This window comes from Lactuca sativa, chromosome 4 (assembly GCF_002870075.4).
Source record: "Lactuca sativa cultivar Salinas chromosome 4, Lsat_Salinas_v11, whole genome shotgun sequence".
Classification (NCBI taxonomy): Eukaryota; Viridiplantae; Streptophyta; class Magnoliopsida; order Asterales; family Asteraceae; genus Lactuca; species Lactuca sativa.
The window spans coordinates 405327131-405347479 of record NC_056626.2 but is presented as its reverse complement, the minus strand read 5'-3'; the positions used below and the strand labels follow the sequence as shown (position 1 = coordinate 405347479).

The 20349-nt window shown below is 33.8% G+C and overlaps 1 protein-coding gene and 1 long non-coding RNA gene across 3 annotated transcripts; one reads left to right on the top strand and one right to left on the bottom strand.

Moving 5' to 3' along the window:
• Window positions 1–2313: 2313 nt before the first annotated feature.
• On the bottom strand, window positions 2314–19872 carry LOC128133350 (uncharacterized). The gene is made up of 2 exons (XR_008232001.1): window positions 19738–19872; window positions 2314–3617 (listed from the first exon to the last, which is right to left on the bottom strand). It is a non-coding gene; the product is annotated as an uncharacterized LOC128133350 (long non-coding RNA).
• Window positions 2542–19196, top strand: LOC111883047 (uncharacterized). Of its 2 annotated transcripts, none has more exons than XM_023879408.3 (25): window positions 2542–2681; window positions 3624–3959; window positions 4146–4532; window positions 4880–5374; window positions 5518–6198; window positions 6788–6934; window positions 7259–7993; window positions 8265–8783; window positions 9296–10072; window positions 10324–11718; window positions 12329–13642; window positions 13735–13854; window positions 13941–14060; window positions 14142–14351; window positions 14477–14671; window positions 14860–15366; window positions 15463–15606; window positions 15694–15819; window positions 15905–15973; window positions 16066–16134; window positions 16252–16494; window positions 16598–16723; window positions 16809–17063; window positions 17372–18049; window positions 18162–19196. In XM_023879408.3, exons 1-25 carry the CDS (start codon window positions 2637–2639, stop codon window positions 18867–18869), a joined length of 10401 nt encoding a protein of 3466 aa, XP_023735176.1. In that variant the 5' UTR covers window positions 2542–2636; the 3' UTR covers window positions 18870–19196. The 2 variants fall into 2 exon arrangements, with proteins under 2 accessions (XP_023735176.1, XP_023735175.1); XM_023879407.3 differs by having other exon boundaries at window positions 13932–14060.
• Window positions 19873–20349: the final 477 nt, after the last annotated feature.

Genomic DNA, 20349 nt, shown 5'->3' with positions numbered 1-20349 from the left:
ATCAAATTATTTTCTAAACATGTCGACTAAAAGAAATAAATAATATAAATTAAAACCGATGAGATTCATAAATAAATTGTTAAAACCTTTTGTTATAATGAAATTTTATTGTAAAGTTTTAGATTGTCAAGTCAATGTTGAGATGATAACAAGGAAAAAAAAAGTTATAAGTGTAACCAAAAAGCTTAACGTTATGAATGCTCTTAACCTACACTAAAAAGTCTAAACATTTATCCTCCTACTATGGGCAGGACCAATAAGACTTGTTAACAATTCATATTTAAGGGTGTTTGGATTAGCTTATTAGCTTATTTGTAATTGGAATAAGCAATAAGCAAGAGAAAAGATGCTTATCAAAATTAGTTTATTTAGCTTATTCCAAACACAATAAGCTGATTTTTAAGGATTTTATCCAAACACTTAAACTTAGCTTATTGTGATGAGAATAAACAATAAACAATAAACACTATCTTTTTTTCCTATCCAAACACCCCCTCAAAAGAAGCACATATTTGCTCATTTTGCTGTTAAAAAATATAACTTTTACCCATTCAAATCTATATTTTAAGGGGATAACATGGCACAATAGAATGTTTGACACTGTTAAGTAACGTGTCACAATCGTTGAAAGGATATGGTGGCGGACATGTCATCGATGTGTGGGGCCATGTGGACCGTCCAACTCACATAAGGGACGGCAAATAAAGACAATTCAACTTTAGGCCATGTCTACGTATGCAACCATGTGTTGCTACATGCCTTACATTATTGAGTCTTATGATCTCATTATTCTCATTTTGATCAAAACTGCAAGTGGCCATTGTCACTTTCTTTTCTATTTCAAAAATTCACTCATCTAAAACACTTACAGATGATAACAATTTGGCTTAAAATATTATATAAACATAACGGGTTTTATCATTTATGTGAGTTAGTCGTCCTCTTTCAAGAGAATAATTTTGGGATTTCCTAGTTCATACCTTGAAATTCTATGTAGATTTTTATATAAGCCTAATGAGGATGTTAACTGAATCCAGTTTTGGGATTAAAAAAAAACATTATTATAACTTTGACTTTTTGTTATGATAAATCTCTCTATTCTAATAAAAGAATAGGTTTAATCTCATATTGACAAGTGTCATGCAATTAGAACTCTTCATTAATGTTATATATCATTTATCAAGCCACTTGTCAACCTATTAATTATTCATTTTAAATTTCAAATTTTAAATTTCTCACTCTAATTTTATTAAATTAATAATTGATTCTTCATTTTAAATTTCAAATTTTAAAATTTCTTCCTTTAATTATATTAAATTAATAACATTAGATTAAAAAATAAAATAAAATTAATATAAATTATAAAATGATATAACTTCACGTATTTATTTAAATCAACGATTATAATTTTATATAATAAAAAAATATCTCTTAAGTAAAAATTTATTTAAAATAATTGATTAATAATTTTGATTTTTTAATATGAAAGTTTAATTAATTTTATAACCGTGGTTATCACGGGTTATAAACTAGTCGGTAATATATACTCAGTATGAAAAAACCTTGAATTAGCCATAATGACGTTTTTAGTTTCATCTACATGATTTCTAATAGGATTTTGAAGATAAAAATGTGCACGTGAGAAGGGAAAGAATAAAATATTAATTGATATTTAACTGTTTTTGTTAAATCAAAATAAATTGTTGTACTTTTGTGTTAAAAATTTATTAAAAGCGAATTAATTTTCCAATTCACATCTCAATTTCGTGACTCAGAAAAAGCATCTGCCACGTCTGATAATGAATATCAAATGCCAATCAATTACCTACCACCTGTGTATTCTTCAAATTCATGATACCATATACCAACATAATAATGAAAAAAATAATAATAAAAAAGCATGAAAATGGACTTTTTTTTTAAAGGCCATTACCACACCTTACTCATGTCTACCATAATCAACATCACCCTACCGCTTTTCTTAAGTTTTTCACAGCGGTAGAAAAATATAATGTAATAACTGTTTTTTGTTGTTAATAAAGTCCTGAATATTTTAATCAATCAAAATATAAGTTGTATTGGTGTTAATAAAGTCGTAAATATTATCATAAATATACACCTTTAATTGTTTTGACCAATGAAAAAGCAGATCAATACCAATTCCACCCGCAATAATTCTATGAATATTCTTTCTAGCCGATAAGATAACAACCATGGACCACTAAAGCGACTCTATTTCTACGTCTATGTTTTCATTAACTTGTATCGTGTGTAGATTGACAAAAATACCCTTGTACTACTAGTGATTATTTCCAAGAAGCATATAACAGCTTGGATTAAAATCTGTGTATTAGGCTGGATGAGCATGTGATATTATAAATTATGATATATCATTCAGTACCATGGGATACCAGGCCTACTACAAAATGTACTAAAAGCAATGTCCAAGTGGCATTTTTGTCATTTACTACCCACTTTCTCAAGAGGTTTAATCAAAGGGACCATATGGTTTAGATATATATAGTATGAAGTTTTGAAAGCTGTAGGCATATCTCAAAATAAAAACATACCAAAACATTTCAGTCATTATCTCACAGAATTAAACTGTGAGATTTTGCTTTGACTGTATATGATCAATGGCAGCAACCGAAATTGATATTCCAGATTTTTTATCCTCAAAGGTTAGTGATCATAACTTTATATCTTATTTCTTTTTGCTTTATATGATGTGTGAATCACTAGTAATATTTGTGATTTAGTTTTAGTATTATGAGGTATAATTTGTGGATTTGATTTACCTGATGCTGTTGGAGTCTGATCATAGTTGAAAAGTCTGCATGAGTATGAATCAATTGCATAGAAAGATCAGAGATTCGTTTAGTAATAAACTTTAAAGTTTTAATTATTTTTGGCATCATAAGACTGATACCAAAGTACGCATAAGTGTTGATTGCTTCAATAGTAAGATCGCCATGTATGCATTTCATAAAGCAATCCAGTAAAAAAAAAGAGTTAAAGAAAAGAAAACTGAAAAGTTGGACTAACAAATTAGAACTAAGTTTTCGAAAACAACAATATTGGTTCCGAGAATGTTTTTGGAAGGAATGGAATCAGTCAAAGGAATAGGAATCTGAAGGAATCATAATCAATCGTGTTTTTTGTTTGAAGGAAATGAAATGTAATTCGATCATAAAAATTAAGTAATTTTAAATCTTTTTTGTTTATTGTAAAAATATATAATTGGATTTCTTACTCTTAATTATTACAACATATTAATATTATACAAGGGTATTTTGGTCTTTTATTATAAAAAAGAAAAACGAAATTGAATTCCTTCCACCCTCCTCTAAAAAAAATCTGTCAAACATGAAATTTGAAGGAATGATGGAACTGAATTCAGTCCAACATGCCATCTTTTTTTTATATAAACCTGTTTATTCATCTTTTCAAAATTTGGAGTTCCTTAATAATTCATAGATGTAGATCTCGGACCTATGAATGGGGATATTCCCGAAACTGACAAACAAAAAAGGAAGTGAGTTAATGGAATCTAGAATTCCAATTCCATCGGATTCAGTCCATTAGGCACACACCTCTGTATTTAACGATTGATTTTCCTGCAGAAAGATGAAAGGGAAGATTACGGTTTGTCAAGTGAAATTTTGGAAGAAAAAATTGCAGAATTTTCTGGTAACAAAGTGAAGCAACTTGAAGTGGCAGAAAGTGTAAATACAGAACAAATGGAAACTGAGAGTGAAACTTTTTTCCAAGCACTCTCAGTACCCATTGTCAGTGCTGATGAAGGCACAACAGAAAGTTGCAAGGCTGTCACTACAGAAGATCAGGAAGAAAGAAAGTCTACAAAGATTGAAGAAGCCAAACCATTTCATGATCAAAGTGTCCAGATTGTTGCCTCTAAAGAAGAAACAGAGGAGGACAAATCTATTAATTCTCAAGAGGTTAGTAATTGATGTTCTACTTCTACCTAAGTAAATTTCTAACTAGGGTTAATTGTGCATATATGCAATAAAATGGTTTCAAACCATGTTTCGTTCCATAAATGCTTATTATCATGCAACAATTTCCCAACTTATGCAAACATTGAGTAAGCCTATTCATATACTGAAAACATTTTTCTTGAATAGGACCAAAGAGAGCAAAAAACTGAGGGAAGTGTAGAGTCTTGTTCAGAAATTAAGAAAGAGGAAGATACTGAAGAAATCAAGCCAAATGTTGAACCAGATGAGAAAAAGGATAGCATCACAGTGAAAACAGAACCTCAGATAGAAAGTGATGATGGTATAAAGGACACAATATTTGAAGGAGGCTTACAAGAAAAAACCTACCATGGTGAAGGTAATGAAGCTGAAGCTGTTAAAACTAAAGAGCATATAGAAGATGATGTTGAAGAAACGACCTTTCAACATGCTACCACAGTGGCTTATGTCGAAGAGGGGCAGACTTTGAATGCAGCACCTAAAGATATCTCCAAGGAAGAAGAAGTAGAGGACAACAGAATTGATCCTCAAGAGGTAATTCATCTCCAATCTAAGTAATCTCTAAGCATTCCAAAAGGTTTTAATTGTACATCATAATGTGTATGTGTATGGGAAATTAGTAAGTGTATAAGTTGTTGAACTCCATAATAGTTGGAAAATCTAGGCATAATAAAAGCATCTACAAGAAGAGATACAGCTCGATTTTTTGACATTGAACATGTAGAGATCTACGAAGCTGTGAATTTTTACCTGTATGCTTAATCCCATAAGACCATACTATGATTCTCATGTAACCATATAATCAAATACTATTCACATACGTAATCATTTCTTTTTCTTTCATCATTCCAGTATACTGAAAATAGTTTTTTCCCGAATAGGCAATTGAGAAGTGTGAGAATGGAGCAAAGGAAGAAAGAGAACAAGAGCATGAGGAAAGTGTCGATAAATTTGTACAGTCTTCTTCAGAGATTGAGCAAAAGGAAGATACTGAAGAAATCAAACCAAGTGTTGAAACAGAGGAGAAAACAGAAGTCATACCTGAAGATTGCATCACATCACAAACAGAGCCTCATGTAATAAGTGCAGAACATGAAATAAAAAATGATGAAGCAATTCAGAGTGAAGAAACTGGTTTACAAAAAGTTGAATATAAAGAAGAGGTAAAGCATTCTGATAGTTCTTTAACAGAGATCAAGTCTGAAAGCCCCATTGTAAAAGAAGCAAGTGAAGAGACTGTTTCAGAGAAAACTGGATATGAAGAAGGGTTACAGCTTTCGGACAGTTACAATATTGCCCTGAAAGAGAATGAAATGGCAAGCAAAGTTGAAGATGAAGAAAAGGAACAGGAGGACAAATCAAGTGATGCTCAAGAGGTAATTCATGTTCATTTTAAGTAATCTAACTATTCCAAAAGGTTTAACTTCATAAACTTTGAGCCTATTCCTATAAATCATCATTTATTTTTTTTTTTCATAATTCTTGTATACTGAAAAAACAAAACCAACTTCCCGAATAGGCAAGCGAGGAGTGTGTGAAGGAAGAAAGAGAACAAAAGTCTGAGGAAAATGTCAACAAAATTGTAGATGAAGAGACCAGTTCGGAGAAAGTTGAATATGAAGAAGAGGTCAAACATTCTGATAGTTCTAATGTAGAGATCAACGAGAAAACACTACCGATTTTAAGCAAAGATGAAGATCTAGAAAGGAAACAAGAGGGCAACACATTAGAAAAAGACCAAGGTGATGATACTGTTACAAGCTCACATGATGCAACTTATGAAGGAGGCTTAAAAGAAAGAGAACACCACAGTGAAGTTAACGAACCTGAAGTTGTTAAAACTAAAGAAAGTATAGGGGAAGATACTGAAGAAATCAGAACTAGTGAAGAGACTATCTTAGAGAAGGTTGAATCTGAAGAAGGGTTACAATTTTATGACAGTTCCAATATCGCTTTGAATGAGAATGAAATAGCATATGAAGAAAAGGAACAAGAGGTTTATGTTTCAGGAAAAGGACAAGGTGATGGGGATGATGTTACAAGTCCACAAGATGCAACATGTGAGGATATAAAAGAAACAACAATTGATGAACATGCTAGTACCGAAGTGGCTCATTTAGAGGAGGCACAGAGTCTAAGTCCAATGCCTGAAGAGATCCTCAAGGAAGAAGCAGAGGACAAACCAAGTGATGCTCAAGAGGTAACTCATGTTCATTAGTCGTTATAAGGAAACCCTAACTATTCCAAAAAGGTTTTACTTGTAAATCAATCCAACTAAAATTTGAAATGCCATATTCTTAAGAAATATGGAAATGTTGTCTGCTACATAATTTCTTATCTCATGTTTATGAAAAAGAAAAACTAAGAAGCATGCATTATGCCCTATAAAGGCCCTAAACAAGATAACATACACAAATTCTGGACATAGTTTATATTAAGTTGTAGAGTATGTACAAATATGGAAATGTTGCTGCTTTTTCTTACTTACTCTATGCTTAAACCATAAGACTCATCTTATGAACCTCATGCACTGTTTTAATGTCAAATATTCTTCTCCTCCACCATTGTTGAGCCCGAAGCGCATGCCATACCAATCTAACATGATGTTCAAGAAAATGATAAATGCCTAGAAAAAACCACGTTATAAAGAACTTCCATTAACAATCTGTTTAAAGAAAGAACAATGAAACATCACACATATTGTTTTCAATAACTTTGAGCCTATTCGTATAAAACATCATTTCTTTTCTTTCATTCTTCCTATATGCTGAAAATATTTTCTCGAATAGGCAAGCAAGAAGTGCGATAATGAGGCAGAGGAAAAAAGTGAGCAAAAGCCTGAGGAAATTGTCAACAAAAGTGCAAAGTCTTCTTCAGAAACAGAGCAAGGGGAAGATACTGAAGATATCAAACCTAGTGTTGAAACGGAGCAACAAGTAAGTGAAGAGTTAGAGTTCTTATTAGTTCTATGTTTAATCTATAAAAATATAAGACAATATTATGATTTTCATACATAGTTTTAATGTCAAATGCTTGTCTCCTCCAAAGGTTTAATTTCATTTGTTGAGAAGAGTTAGTGTTCATAAGATGATAAATGTTTAGAGAAAACCATTCTATAAAGTAGTTTATAGCAACTTTGGCTCACAATTTTTTTGGAAGCTGCCACAAAGATTGTTTTAAAACTTTGACTATGCATTAGACTTATCATGATGTATTACTTTCATTCTCCACATGTACTCAAAATACTTGTTTTCATGTAGGCAAGCGAGCAGTATGAGAGTGGAGCAAACGAAAAAATAGAACAAAATCCCGAGGAAATTGTCAACAAAATTGAAGATACCGAAGAAATCAAGCCAAGTGTGGAAATAGATGAAAAGGAACAAGTGAAGATTACAGACTATGAAGAAGATGTGATTGAAGTATGTGCAGAAACTCAATTAGAGAAGGGAAATTTTGAAGGGGTAGAACCTTCTGACAATGATAAAGATCAAGAAAAAGAAAAAGAACAAGAGTCCATCATTTCAGAAGAAGACCAAGGAAAAGATGATATCACATGCTCACAAGATGCAACCACTATAGAGAACTTACCTGTATTTGTCAAACCTAGAGAGAATATAGACGAAGATACTCAAGAAATCAAATCTAGTGCTGATACAAAAGATGATATAAAGATTGATGAAGAGGCATTAGTGAATGATGATGATCAAACAAAGAAGTCTGAAAGCCCCTTGGTGAAGGAAGTATATGATGCGACAACCTCAGAGAAGGCTGAATCTGAATTGAATGAGAACGAAATAGTGAGCAAAGAGGAAAATCAAGAAAAGGAACAAGAGCTTAAAATGTCAGAAGAAGTCCAAGGTGGTGGAGATGATGTTACAAGATCACAGAATGCATCCAGTGAGGATATAAAAGAAACAACAATTGGTCAACAGGCTACCCCAGTGGCTAATATCGAGTTCGAGGAGCAGAATCAGAGTGTGATTGATGTTCAAGAGGTAAATCATGTTCATACCATGTTAACTCCTAAACAATCCAAAAGGTTTTACTTGTACATCATTCCAACTAAAACTTGAAATGCTTTTTTTTATCACTAACCAATGTAGATTCATGTTATAAAGTACAACTGTCGCTCACATTTATTTTATAGAATAACAATGAAAAAAACCTACCCTTAAGATTGTTTTTAAAAACTTTAAGCCTGTTTATATAAATCATCATTTCTTTTCTTTCAGTCGTATAATATACTGAATATTTCTTCTCTAATAGGACAAAAAAGAACAAAAGTCTGCAGAAAGTGACAACAAAATTGTACAGTCTGGTTCAGAAATTGAGCAAGAGAAAGATACTGAAGAAACCAAACCAAGTGTTGAAGTATGTGAAGAGGCTAGTTCAGAGAAAATTGAATATAAAGAAGAGGTGAACTACTCTGATAGTTCTAATACAGAGACCATGGTGAAGGAAGTATGTGAAGAGACTGTCTCAGAGAAGGTTGAATCTGAAGAAGGGTTAAAACTTTCTGACAGTGTTAATATCGATCTGAATGAAAACGAAATAGCAAGCAAAGTTGAAGATGAAGAAAAGGAACAAGAGGTTTATGTGTCAGGAAAAGGTTTAGGGGATGATGTTACAAGTTCACAAGATGCAACATTTGAGGATATAAAAGAAACAACAACTGGTGAGCATGTTACTACAGTGGCCTATTTAGAGGAGGAACAGGCTCTAAACTCAACGCCTAAGGAGATCCTTAAGGAAGAAGCAGAGGACAAATCAACTGATGTGCAAGAGGTAATTCATGTTCATTCTAAGTAAACCTAACTATTCCTAAAAGGTTTTACAGTTTTAATTGTAGATCAGTCTTACTAGAATTTGAAATGCTATAATCATTATGACATATGGAAATGTTGTTGTCTGCTACATATTTTCTTATCTCATGTGTAAGAGAAACTAAAAATCACATATTATACTAATGTATTGTTAAATGTTAAGGCTAATTCTTACTAGTTTTATGTTTAATTTATAAAAGTATAAGACAATATTATGATTTTCATACATAATTTTAATGTCAAATGCTTGTCTCATCCAAACGTTTAGTTTCATTTGTTGAGAAGAGTTAGAGTTCATAAAACGATAAATGTTTAGAGAAAACCATTCTATAAAGTAGTTTATAGCAAATTTGGCTCACAAATTTTTTTGAAGCTGCCACAAAGATTGTTTTAAAAGTTTGACTATGCATTAGACTTATCATGATGTGTTACTTTTATTCTCCACATGTACTCAAAATACTTGTGTTCATATAGGCAAGTGAGCAGGATGAGAGTGGAGCAAATGAAAAAATAGAACAAAAGCCCGAGGAAAGTGTCAACAAAAATGAAAATGCTGAAGAAATCAAGCCAAGTGTGGAAACAGATGAAAAGGAGCAGGTAAAGATTACAGACGATGAAGATGTGACTGAAGTATGTGAAGAAACTCACTTAGAGAAGGGTAAATTTGAAGGGGTAGAACCTTCTGACAAAGATGAACATCAAGAAAAAGAAAAAGAACAAGAACAAGAACAAGAGTCCATCATTTCAGAAGAAGACCAAGGAAAAGATGATGTCACTTTCTCACAAGATGCAACTTCTATACAGGACTTACCAGAAACAAAATATGATGATGAAGGTAAGGAACCCGAATTTGTCAAACCTAGAGAGTATTTAGAGGAAGATACTGAAGAAATCAAATCTAGTGCCGAAACAAAAGATGATATAAAGATTGATGAAGAGGCATTGGTGAATGATGATGGTCAAACAGATAAGTCTGAAAGCCCCTTGGTGAAGGAAGTATGTGAAGCAACAAGCTCAGAGAAGGCTGAATCTGAATTGAATGAGAATGAAATAGTGAACAATGAGGAAAATCAAGAAAAGGAACAAGAGATTAAAATGTCAAAAGAAGTCCAAGGTGGTGGAGATGATGTTACAAGCTCACAGAATGCATCCAGCGAGGATATAAAAGAAACAATAATTGGTCAAAAGGCTACCCCAGTGGCTGATATCGAGTTCGAGGAGCCGAATCAGAGTGCAATTGATGCTCAAGAGGTAATTCGTGTTCATCCCATGTTAACTCTGAACAATCCAAAAGGTTTTACTTGTATATCTTTCCTACTAAAACTTTTAATGTTTTATTACTAAGCAATGTAGAATCATGTTAATGTTATAAAGAACAACTGTCACTCACAATTATCTTAAAAAAGAACAATGAAAAAAACCTACCACAGAGATTGTTTTTAAAAACTTTGAGCCTATTTATATAAATCATCATATCTAACTGAATACTTTTTCTCTAATAGGACAAAACAGAACAAAAGCCTGATGAAAGCGACAACAAAACTGTTCAATCTTGTTCAGAGATTGAGCAAGAGGAAGATACTAAAGAAATCAAACCAAGTGTTGAAACCAAGCAGCAAGAACTGTTGCATGATGATTGCATCACATCACAAACAAAATCTCAGGTAGAAAGTGAAGAACATGAAGTAAAAAGTGACGAGCCTATTCAGAGTGATAATGGTCAAAAGGAAAATGTTGACAGCTCCCCAGTCAATGAAGTATGTGAAGAGACCAGTTCAGAGAAAGTTGAATATAGCGAAGAGGTAAAAGAAACAACAAATGAGAAAGAAATAGTGAACAAAGTTGAAGATGAAGAAAAGGAACAAGAGGTTTATGTGTCAGGAAAAGGTTTAGGGGATGATGTTACAACTACAAGTTCAAAAGATGCAACGTGTGAGGATATAAAAGAAACAACAGTTGGTCAACAGGACACTACAGTGGCCTATTTAGAGGAGGGACAAGCGATAGGTTTAATGCCTAAAGAGATCCTTATGGAAGAAACAGAGGAAAAACCAAGTGATGCTCAAGAGGTAGCTTGCATATCAGCACAAACAGAATCTCAAGAAGAGACCACGGAAACTGAACAAAAGAATGAAGAGTCTATGAAGGAGGTTTATGAAGAGACTACCAAGGAGGTATGCGATGAGACTAGCTCAAAAAAGGTTGAATCTGAACAAGAGGTAAAAGCTATTGAAACTTTCAAGGATGAAGAACAAGAAAAGGATCAGGTTGACATGTCAACAGAAGGTCAAGGCGAGGATAATGTAACAAGCTCACAGGTTGCAGCCTTAGAAGAAGACTTGCAAGAAAAGAACTACCAAGAAGAAGGTAAAGAACCTGAAGTTGTTGAAACGAGAGAAAGTGTAGAGGAAAACATTGAAGAAATCGAATCTAGTATAGAAACAAAAGAAAATATGGAGCAACAAGGGTTGCTGCATGTCATTACTACTGATGTTTGCAGCTCAACAGAAATAGAACCTAAAAAAGAAACTATGGAAAATGAAGAAAAGATTGAGGAAGATGCTATAGTCAATGATGAGTTTGAAAGCCCATTGGTTAAGGAGGTGTGTGAAGTGACAGGATCAGAGAAGGCTAAACCTGAATTGAATGAGAATGAGATAGTGAGCAAAGAGGAAAATCAAGAAAAGGAACATGAACTCAAAATGCCAGAAGAAGTCCAAGGTGGTGGGGATGCCGTTACAAGTTCAGAAGATGCAACGTGTGAGGATATACAAGAGTCAACAATTGGTCAACATGTTACCACAGTGGTTGATTTTGAGGAGAGCAAAGATGATAGTGCATTGACCAAAGAGATCCTCAAGGAAGAAATAGAAGACAAATCAATTCATGCTCAAGAGGTAATTTATGTTCATCTTAAGTAATCTCTAATTATTTCAAAAGGTTTTACTTGTACATCATTCCAACTAAACTTGCAATGCTAAAATTATCAAGACATTATGTTGTCTGCTACAAAATTTCTCATCTCATGTGTTTGAGAAAGTAACAAATGCATAAGTTGTTCAACTCGGTAGTTCAAGTATCTCTTACAAATATATATATATATATATATATATATATATATATATATATATATATATATATATATATATATTAGACCATTTTAAGGGCCCTAAACAAGATAAAATACATATTTTATAGAGCATATTAAGTGTAACTTCAAATACAGAACTTGATTTATTCAATTGAACAGTACAATTGGGGAGGGGTATAGAACTAGAAGAAAAGCAAGTTGTGGATATTTATGAAAATGATAAATTCTAAGGGAAACCCGTTTTATAAAGTAGTTTAGACTTTAGAGCAAATGCTGCTCATAATTTTCTTTTGAAAAAGAGACCAATAAACTAAGCTGTTACACAGATTGTTTTACAAACTTTGACTATACATTAGACTTACCAAGTTCTGTATTGTCCATTCTGCCCATGTACTCAAAATACACTCTTCATATAGGCAAGCGAGCAGTATGATGATAATGGAGCAAAAGATAAAATAGAAGAAAGTGCCAGCATAATTTTTGAGCAAGAGATGTATACTGAAGAAATCAAACCAAGTGTTGAAACAGATGAAAAGGAGCAACAGGAAGTATGTGAAGAGACTGACTTAAAGAAGACTGTATCTGAAGAAGGGATAAATTCCGATATGTATCAGAATGAGAAAGAAATAGAAATTTTAAGCAAAGATGAATATCAAGAAAAGGAACAAGAGCTCAACATACCAGAAAAAGACCAAAGTGAGGATGAAGTTATATGCTCACAGGATACAGTTGCAGCCTCTGAGGATGTATTTTTTGAAACTAGAGAAAGCATGGAGGAAGATAATGAACTTATAAGCACAAATGTTAAAACAAAAGAAAAAGTGGAGCAAGGAGAGTTGCCACATGCCATCACAACTGATGTTTTCACATCAGCACAAGTGGAATCTCAAGAAGAGAAAACAGAAACTGAAGAAAAAAACAAAGAGCCTATTGAGCATGATGATGATCAAATGGAAACGCCTCCTATCCACTCTGTCAAAGAGGTATGTGATGAGACTAGTTCGGAAAAGGTTGAATCTGAAGAAGGGATAAAAGCAATAGAAACTTTTAAAGATGAAGATCAAGAAAAGGATCAGGTCAACATGTCGGCAGAAGGTCAAGGTGAGGACAATGTAACAACCTCACAGGTTGCAGCATTAGAAGAAGACTTGCAAAAAAAGAACTACCAAGAAGAAGGTAAAGAACCTGAGTTTTTTGAAACTAGAGAAAGTATAGAGGAAGACACTGAAGAAATCAAATCTAGTGTCGAAACCATAGAAAAAAAGGAGGATGTAGTCAATGATGATGGTCAAACAGAAAAGTCTGAAAGCTCCCTGGTTAAGGAAGTCCATGAAGTGACAGGATTAGAGAAGGTTGAATCTGAATTGAATGAGGATGAAACAGTGAGCAAAGAGGAAAATCAAGCAAAAGAAAAAGACCTCAAAATGTCAGAAGAAGTCCAAGATGGTGAAGATGATGTTACAAGCTCACAAAATGCATCCAGTGAGGATATAAAAGAAACAACAATCGGACAACATGCTACCACAGTGGTCAATACTGATGAAAGGCAGGAGCAGACAGAAATGACTAAAGAGATCTTCCTTGAAGATCTTGAAACTGTTTCTGAGGTACAAATCCCTGGAGTGGGGCTCGAGTCAGAAGATTCAAACATGAAAGAAGAGTGTCTTACAACAGCAACGCATGTGGATGAAGAAAAAGAAACAGAAACAAAAGAAGTTTCAAGTGCAGAGGTCAGACAGAAAAACGTCCCTACAGTTCACATCATCTTTTTCTTGCATTTCTTCTGTGCTTTATTGACATACTTTGACACTAATGGTTGCAGACAACAGAAATTGGTGAAAACAAATCACTGTATGAAAAAGAGGATGTTACACAAGAAAATCAGCTTAATAGCACCGAAGACTGCAGTGAGATATCAAAGGATGTCATCTTGACTAAAGAGGTGAATACGATAAATATATAACCACTTGCTTATCTATCAAGTCATCAAAGGGGTCTGCTTACATGAATGTTATATAGATTGAACAGGTACCTTTAGAGACACAAAAGGAAAAGGGAACAGATGACCTCAAAGAACAGATTGTTGAGGAATATAGTAATTCCACAGAGCTACAAGAGAAATCAACAGAAGATCAAAAGGCACCTGTGGTTAGTCTATTAACAGAAAGATGAGAATAGTATTTTGTTCATGCTGTATGAATATGTGTTAACATGAATTTTTTTAAGCAGATATCGTATTCAGATCCATTAGAAATCGATGAGTCACCCAAACAGGCTCTTGAATCTGTTTGTGATGTACAAACCCCTGAAGTAGTTGTTGATTCAGAAGACTCAAAAGTGAAAGAAGAGAGCATTGTCTCAGCAACAACCGAGTATACAGATGAAAACAATGGAGAGAAAGAACATGAAGTTATAGCTAATGAAACTTCAAGTACAGAGGTTAGAAAATTTTCAAGATTTTTGATGTTAATGCATATTGACATATCACTCTATCATGAACACTTATGTTGTCATATGGAAAGTAAAACTATCTGCATTATTTTGGTTTATTTTTTGCAAAATAGAATCTAGAACTACATGGAGAACTCAAACCCATGTCTAAGATGGTGATAGAAGAATACCAGGTTAAGGAAACAAAGCCTCAACCAGAACAATCAGACATCACCCCTGAAAACATCATGGAGAATGTCATCTTGCCTGAAAAGGACTTAGCAGATGAAAAGACAACAACATCAGATGAAAAGGAATTAACCGATGAGGTCAGTGGACATGTGAAAAAGGGAACTATAACATCAAAATGTTTTCATTTGTTCATTCAAAGTTGGATATCATCTTTTAACAGATAGAATATTCAAAAGACTTCATTTTATAACAGATATAGCTCAACCTTCTTCGATATTCAGTTGTTTGTTATATTAAATTATTTAAAAAAATATATTTTAAACAGGTGTCGTCAGAGCTTGGTCAACCTAAAGGACAAATTGTTGAGGAGATACAGGCAGGTCCAACTGAAACCATAAGTGAAACTATAGAAGAAGAGGAAATCACAAAAAAGGATGAACATTTATCCCATGACAGCATAGAGAATCCAAATGACACTACAACTAAAGAAGAAAAGTGCTTTCAAGATGCAAGAACAAGGGAGATTGAACCTGTTGAGCAACAGAATGATGGTTTGGATGAAGCATCAAAAGAAAAATCTAAGGATTCAAATGAAACAACAGAAGTCAAACCTCAAGAAGATATTGTACCCTCAAGTTCATTAGTAACTACAACAGAAGAAACCCTTAAAACTTTGCCACTAGATCTTGAATCTGTCTATGATGTAAAAATCCCTGAATTGGTGCCCAAGTCAGAAGATTCAAACCCGAAAGAAGATCGTCTTACATCAGCAACAACAACATATGTGGATGAAGAGAAACAAACTGTAACAAAAGAAATTTCAAGTGATGAGGTCAGATAGAATTACAATGTCTTTACAGTTCACACATCCTTTTATTGCATTTCTTTTTGTGTTTTCTTAACATACTTTTGACACTAATGGATGCAGAAAACAGAACAGACAACAAAAATTGGTGCAGATGATTCATTGTATGAAAAAGAAGATATGAAAGAGGATGTTACACAAGAAAATCAGCTTAATAGCACAGAAGACTGCAGTGAGATGTCAAAGGATGTTATCTTGAATGAAGAGGTGAGCAAGAAATAATACCACCAGACTTTCTTATCTATCAAGTCATCAAAGGGATCTGCTTACAGGAATGTTATATAAATTGAACAGGTGCCTTTAAATATACCAAAGGAAAAGGAAACAGATGACCTCAAAGAACAGATTGTTGAGGAAGATAGTCATTCCACAGAACTTCAGGAGAAATCTTCAGAAGATCAAAAGGAAACGGCACATGTGGTGAGTCTATTAACAGAAAGATGAGATTTGTATTATGTTCATATCTGTATGAGTATACGTTTTAACATGACATTTTTTCACGTAGATACCATATTCAGATCCAATACCTGTTGGGGTCTCTGAGGTTAGAACTGATGAAATTTCAAGTGAAGAGGTTAGAAGATTTTCAAGAGTTTTGAATAACACATTCTTTTTCTTGCATTTCTCTTATAATGAACTTGATATACTTTACGCTAATGAAAACAGACAACAGAAAGCAAGCAAGTTGCAGAACACCTTTCAATATCATCTCGTGATGCAGTTTTCATTAAAGAGGTTAGTGCACAAATAAAGAACTATCACCATTCCTTTTATGCAGCTGTTATCCTAAGAAAGAGGCCTTATCAATCATACTATCTAAATTTTATTTTTTCTTCTTTTGTTGCAAAATAGGATCTTGAAGTAATCAAACCCACATCTGAATCAGTGATAGAAGAAGACGAGGTTAAGGAAACAAATCCTGAACCAAAAAAATCAGACATCACCTCTGAAAACATCATTAAGTATACGAGTGAAAAGGATTTAGCAGATGAGAAAAGAGATATAAAAGAGGATGTTACACTTGCACCTGAAAATCAGATTGACAACACAGAAAATCAAAGTGAGACAATCAAGAATATCATCTTGACTGACGAGGTAAGTCAAAAGTAGCACTCGATTATGTTTTTTTTTGTTCACTGTTCACCAGGTACTCCAAAACTTCTGCTTACATGATAACAACATTGTATGTATTGAGCAGGTTGTAGTGGAGACTGAAAAAGAAGAGGAAAAAAATGAAGTCAATGAACATGTTTCTGAGGAAGATATATGTCCTCCAGAACTCGATAAGACATCGACATCAAATCAAAAGGACCTAGATGATGAGGTCAGTAAAGACAGCAAGAAGGATACTAAAATATCAGATTGATTTCATTTATTCAGATATTAAAATGATAAATATCTTTTAACAGATAGAATATTCAAAGCCGATACCAGCTGGAAACAATGAAGTCAAAGAAGTGAAAGCAGAAAGCCCAACAGAACTAGAAAATATACAGTCTGCAGAAGCCCCTGATCTTGAGTTTGAGAAGAAAGAAAAGGATGATGAACTTATATCTGAAATACAAACTCCTGAAACAACTCTCAAGATGGAGATGGAGGAAGAACATCCAGAAGTAACAAATGACACGTGTCAAACACCTGTGGATGGGTCATTAAGTGAGAAGGTAAAAAGATTAAGCCCTGATGATAAAAAAATAACCCTAACTTTGTCTTCTATTAATTCGATTTGAGACCACTGGATGACAACCAGCTTGAAAGAAACTAGGCCATGAGCCCTTGACAAAATATTACTGTGATTATCCCATGGTTAAAGCCTCCCTATACTGATCCTATGCTAATAAGACATTGTTAACATAGCCTGATTTCATGTAGTTTTATCATTATAAATGGCATTTAGATTATTACATGCAAATGGAAATTTAACCTTCACCTACTGATCATGTAGATTTTTGTGGTTTTTTTCATGTAACAGAAACTTGTGTCCATTGTACCACTTGAAGAACTTGCATCTTCAACTGTTGAAGACCAAACAAAAGAACTAGTACTAGAAACAGATAAGACACAGGTTGACCACAGCAACATAAGCAACAAGGATCGGAATCTAGAATTCATAGAGGAAGAGTTTCCAAAGATTTTGGTGACAGAAGAAAAGACATTGGAAGAAGATGCAAACAAGGAGAAAGAAACACTAAGCGAATCACAAGCAGATGACCTCACGAAAACCACTTCTGATTCGATATCAAGTCCTACAGAGCAAGGTATAGAAGTTAGATCTGAGGAGAGCATCAGCAGAGGCTATGATGATATACACAAGTCTGAAGAAAAGCCAACTGAAGTTTTTGAAATTGCATCCGATGTTGCTGAAATAGTCCCTGAGGGTAGCAAAGTTTCTGAAAGTTTACCAGGAAATGTTCAGGAAGCTTCCCCCATGATGCTTCTAGAGAAAAATAACCCAGAAACTACTACTACCATTGAGAAAATTACACCTGAAGTTGCTGTAATAGATGTTCAAAAGCGTGAGAAGGACTTTGATTATACACCAGAAGCAATAACTGTTGACGCCGTGAACAATGCAGAATGCTCTGATATTCAAAGTGTGCAGAAAAAAGAAGTAGATGAAAACATAGAGAGAGAAATTCCAACTGAAAAGGTTTGATAGAATTAAAAATCTTCTCATGCACCTTATTCACTTTTGTAACCCAGTTAACCTTTGTTCCCATATTTCCATTCCCACAACTAATAAACTGGTAATCATTTTGCAGGAACCCTTGGAACTTGATGCACCTGTGACTCCTGGTACTACAACTACAGAGGACTTGGAGATTTCACAGAAACATGTAACAGATGACCTTATAAAAATAAGTAAAATTCAGCCGGAAATACAAACATATGAAGGTTCAGCTTGCACTGTGGATAACCAGTCCTCAAATAAACCACATCTAGATGAGAGTATAGAGAGAAAGCTCTTAACTGGAAACAAAGATGTGGCAAATGAGCTAGGGGAGCCAACTACAAAGCCATTGATTGCTGAGGCAGATGATTTAAAAGCCACTAAATCTTCAGGAACCGAATCACAATGCAGCAGTGAAGCTTTCGGAGAAGAGAAGAAAATGGGAAATGAAAAAGAAAAGTCTCAAACAGCCGTGGCTGAAAGCTTGATTGAAGAAAGAGAGACAGCTCTGACAAAAGATCAGCAAGTAGACAAAGAAGAAACTGGTGAGAAGGGAACAAAAACAGATGAAGAGAATGAAGAAGAAGATGAAGACGATAACCAAATGATTGATGCTCCGGTTATGGTAGAAGCATCGAAAGACATTGAAGTCAAGACTCCTAAGAAATCTCATAATATATTGTCAGGTGTTGGGTCAAAAGTTAAGCATTCAATCGCCAAGGTGAAGAAAGCAATAACTGGTAAGTCTTCTCCTTCAAAACCACCATCACCAAAAGAGAAAGATCAAGTGAGTACTTAGCAAGACATATCAGTATGTAAATTTTCCAAGAAAGAAAAAAAGCAACCGTGATAAATGGTTCAAATGGAACTCAGCGCATTACATGCTTGATGAATGTGGGGAAAAAGCCTTTGATTTCGATTAAGGATCAAGCCTAGGAGGAAGCAGTTGTTAGACGTGTCCCTTTTTTTAAGTAGATGTAGAAGAGTGAGATGAATGCAGTATTAATTTGCATATACATTGTGTGCTTGAGTGAAATGTGTGAAACTAGTGTTTTGTAAATTGAATTTTCCTTAAAACTTATGTGATGACAGTCTATCTCTCTTTCACAAAAAGTATTCCATCTTACTATTGTGTATAGATTAATATACTCATACATTTTTCTCCCTAGCCAAATAATTTAAATCTACTTCGAAGTATTTTTGAAACTTAAGGTCGAGACCGGACTCTAATAGTGCAATGGAGGTAGAAGAATTCAGTCAGGGGTACAGCATGCCCTTTCAAACGTGCTGAATAGCATACATTCCTTTCAAACTTGATTCCAGGAATTCAGTACAGACATAATAACGCACATAAAAGACAGACAGTAGAATGATGATCTAACACTGCTATTGCAAAAATTTCAGTGACTAGTGCTGATTATTTAGAGAAACCAACTGAAACTCAACGAATCATATCCTTTCAAACTTTCACGGATCATTTCCTATTTGGATTTGAGGATTCACACACGAAACACACAGTCGTGATAATTAAGATATTAACTCCACATATACATAAGCTCTGGTGCGAATATTTCGATTCATCAAATGTAGTTATGTAGGTATGTAGTAGATCAACATTAGAACATGGAAATGACTGTATTTAATCTGAAGGTACGGGGGAAACTTACAGAGAGATTGGTAGGGGAATGCCAGATTTCTGTCTACCGAATTCAATACGACCGACAGCCCTACATCAGAAACCAAATCCGCAAGAATTATGTATGAGAAACCTGGTGTGGACTTTTAAGAATCATCTCAGCGCCAAAAATCGTATACCTCTAAAATTTGTTTGGTTTCCCCCTCTACCTCCGAGCCAAGGCGTATTTCTATTTTTCAAAAAATATCATTTCACCACTTTTTTATATAATGTAACTCCCAATATGTATTTTCGTATTTTCTCATATAAATACATATTGGTATAATGATATTCTTTTGAATTAATTTGTAAGATTACTGGTCAATGTGTAAGAACAATAAAAATTAGTGGTTAAATGTTTACAAGTCATGTCAACCAAAAATCCAAGTGAGCAACGACATGATATGCTACGTCAAGTGGTAACCGCATAAACTCATAAATACCAGTTAAAATGGTAATTTTTAACAAATTTATAGGATTATTAATTCAATGTATTAAAAAAACAGTGACTAAATGGGTAAAAAATAAAAAGAATTGTAATCCTTTCAATTCATTAATTTTGACAAAATATCTTAGAGGTGTTTGCGAAAATGCTCATGCGTGC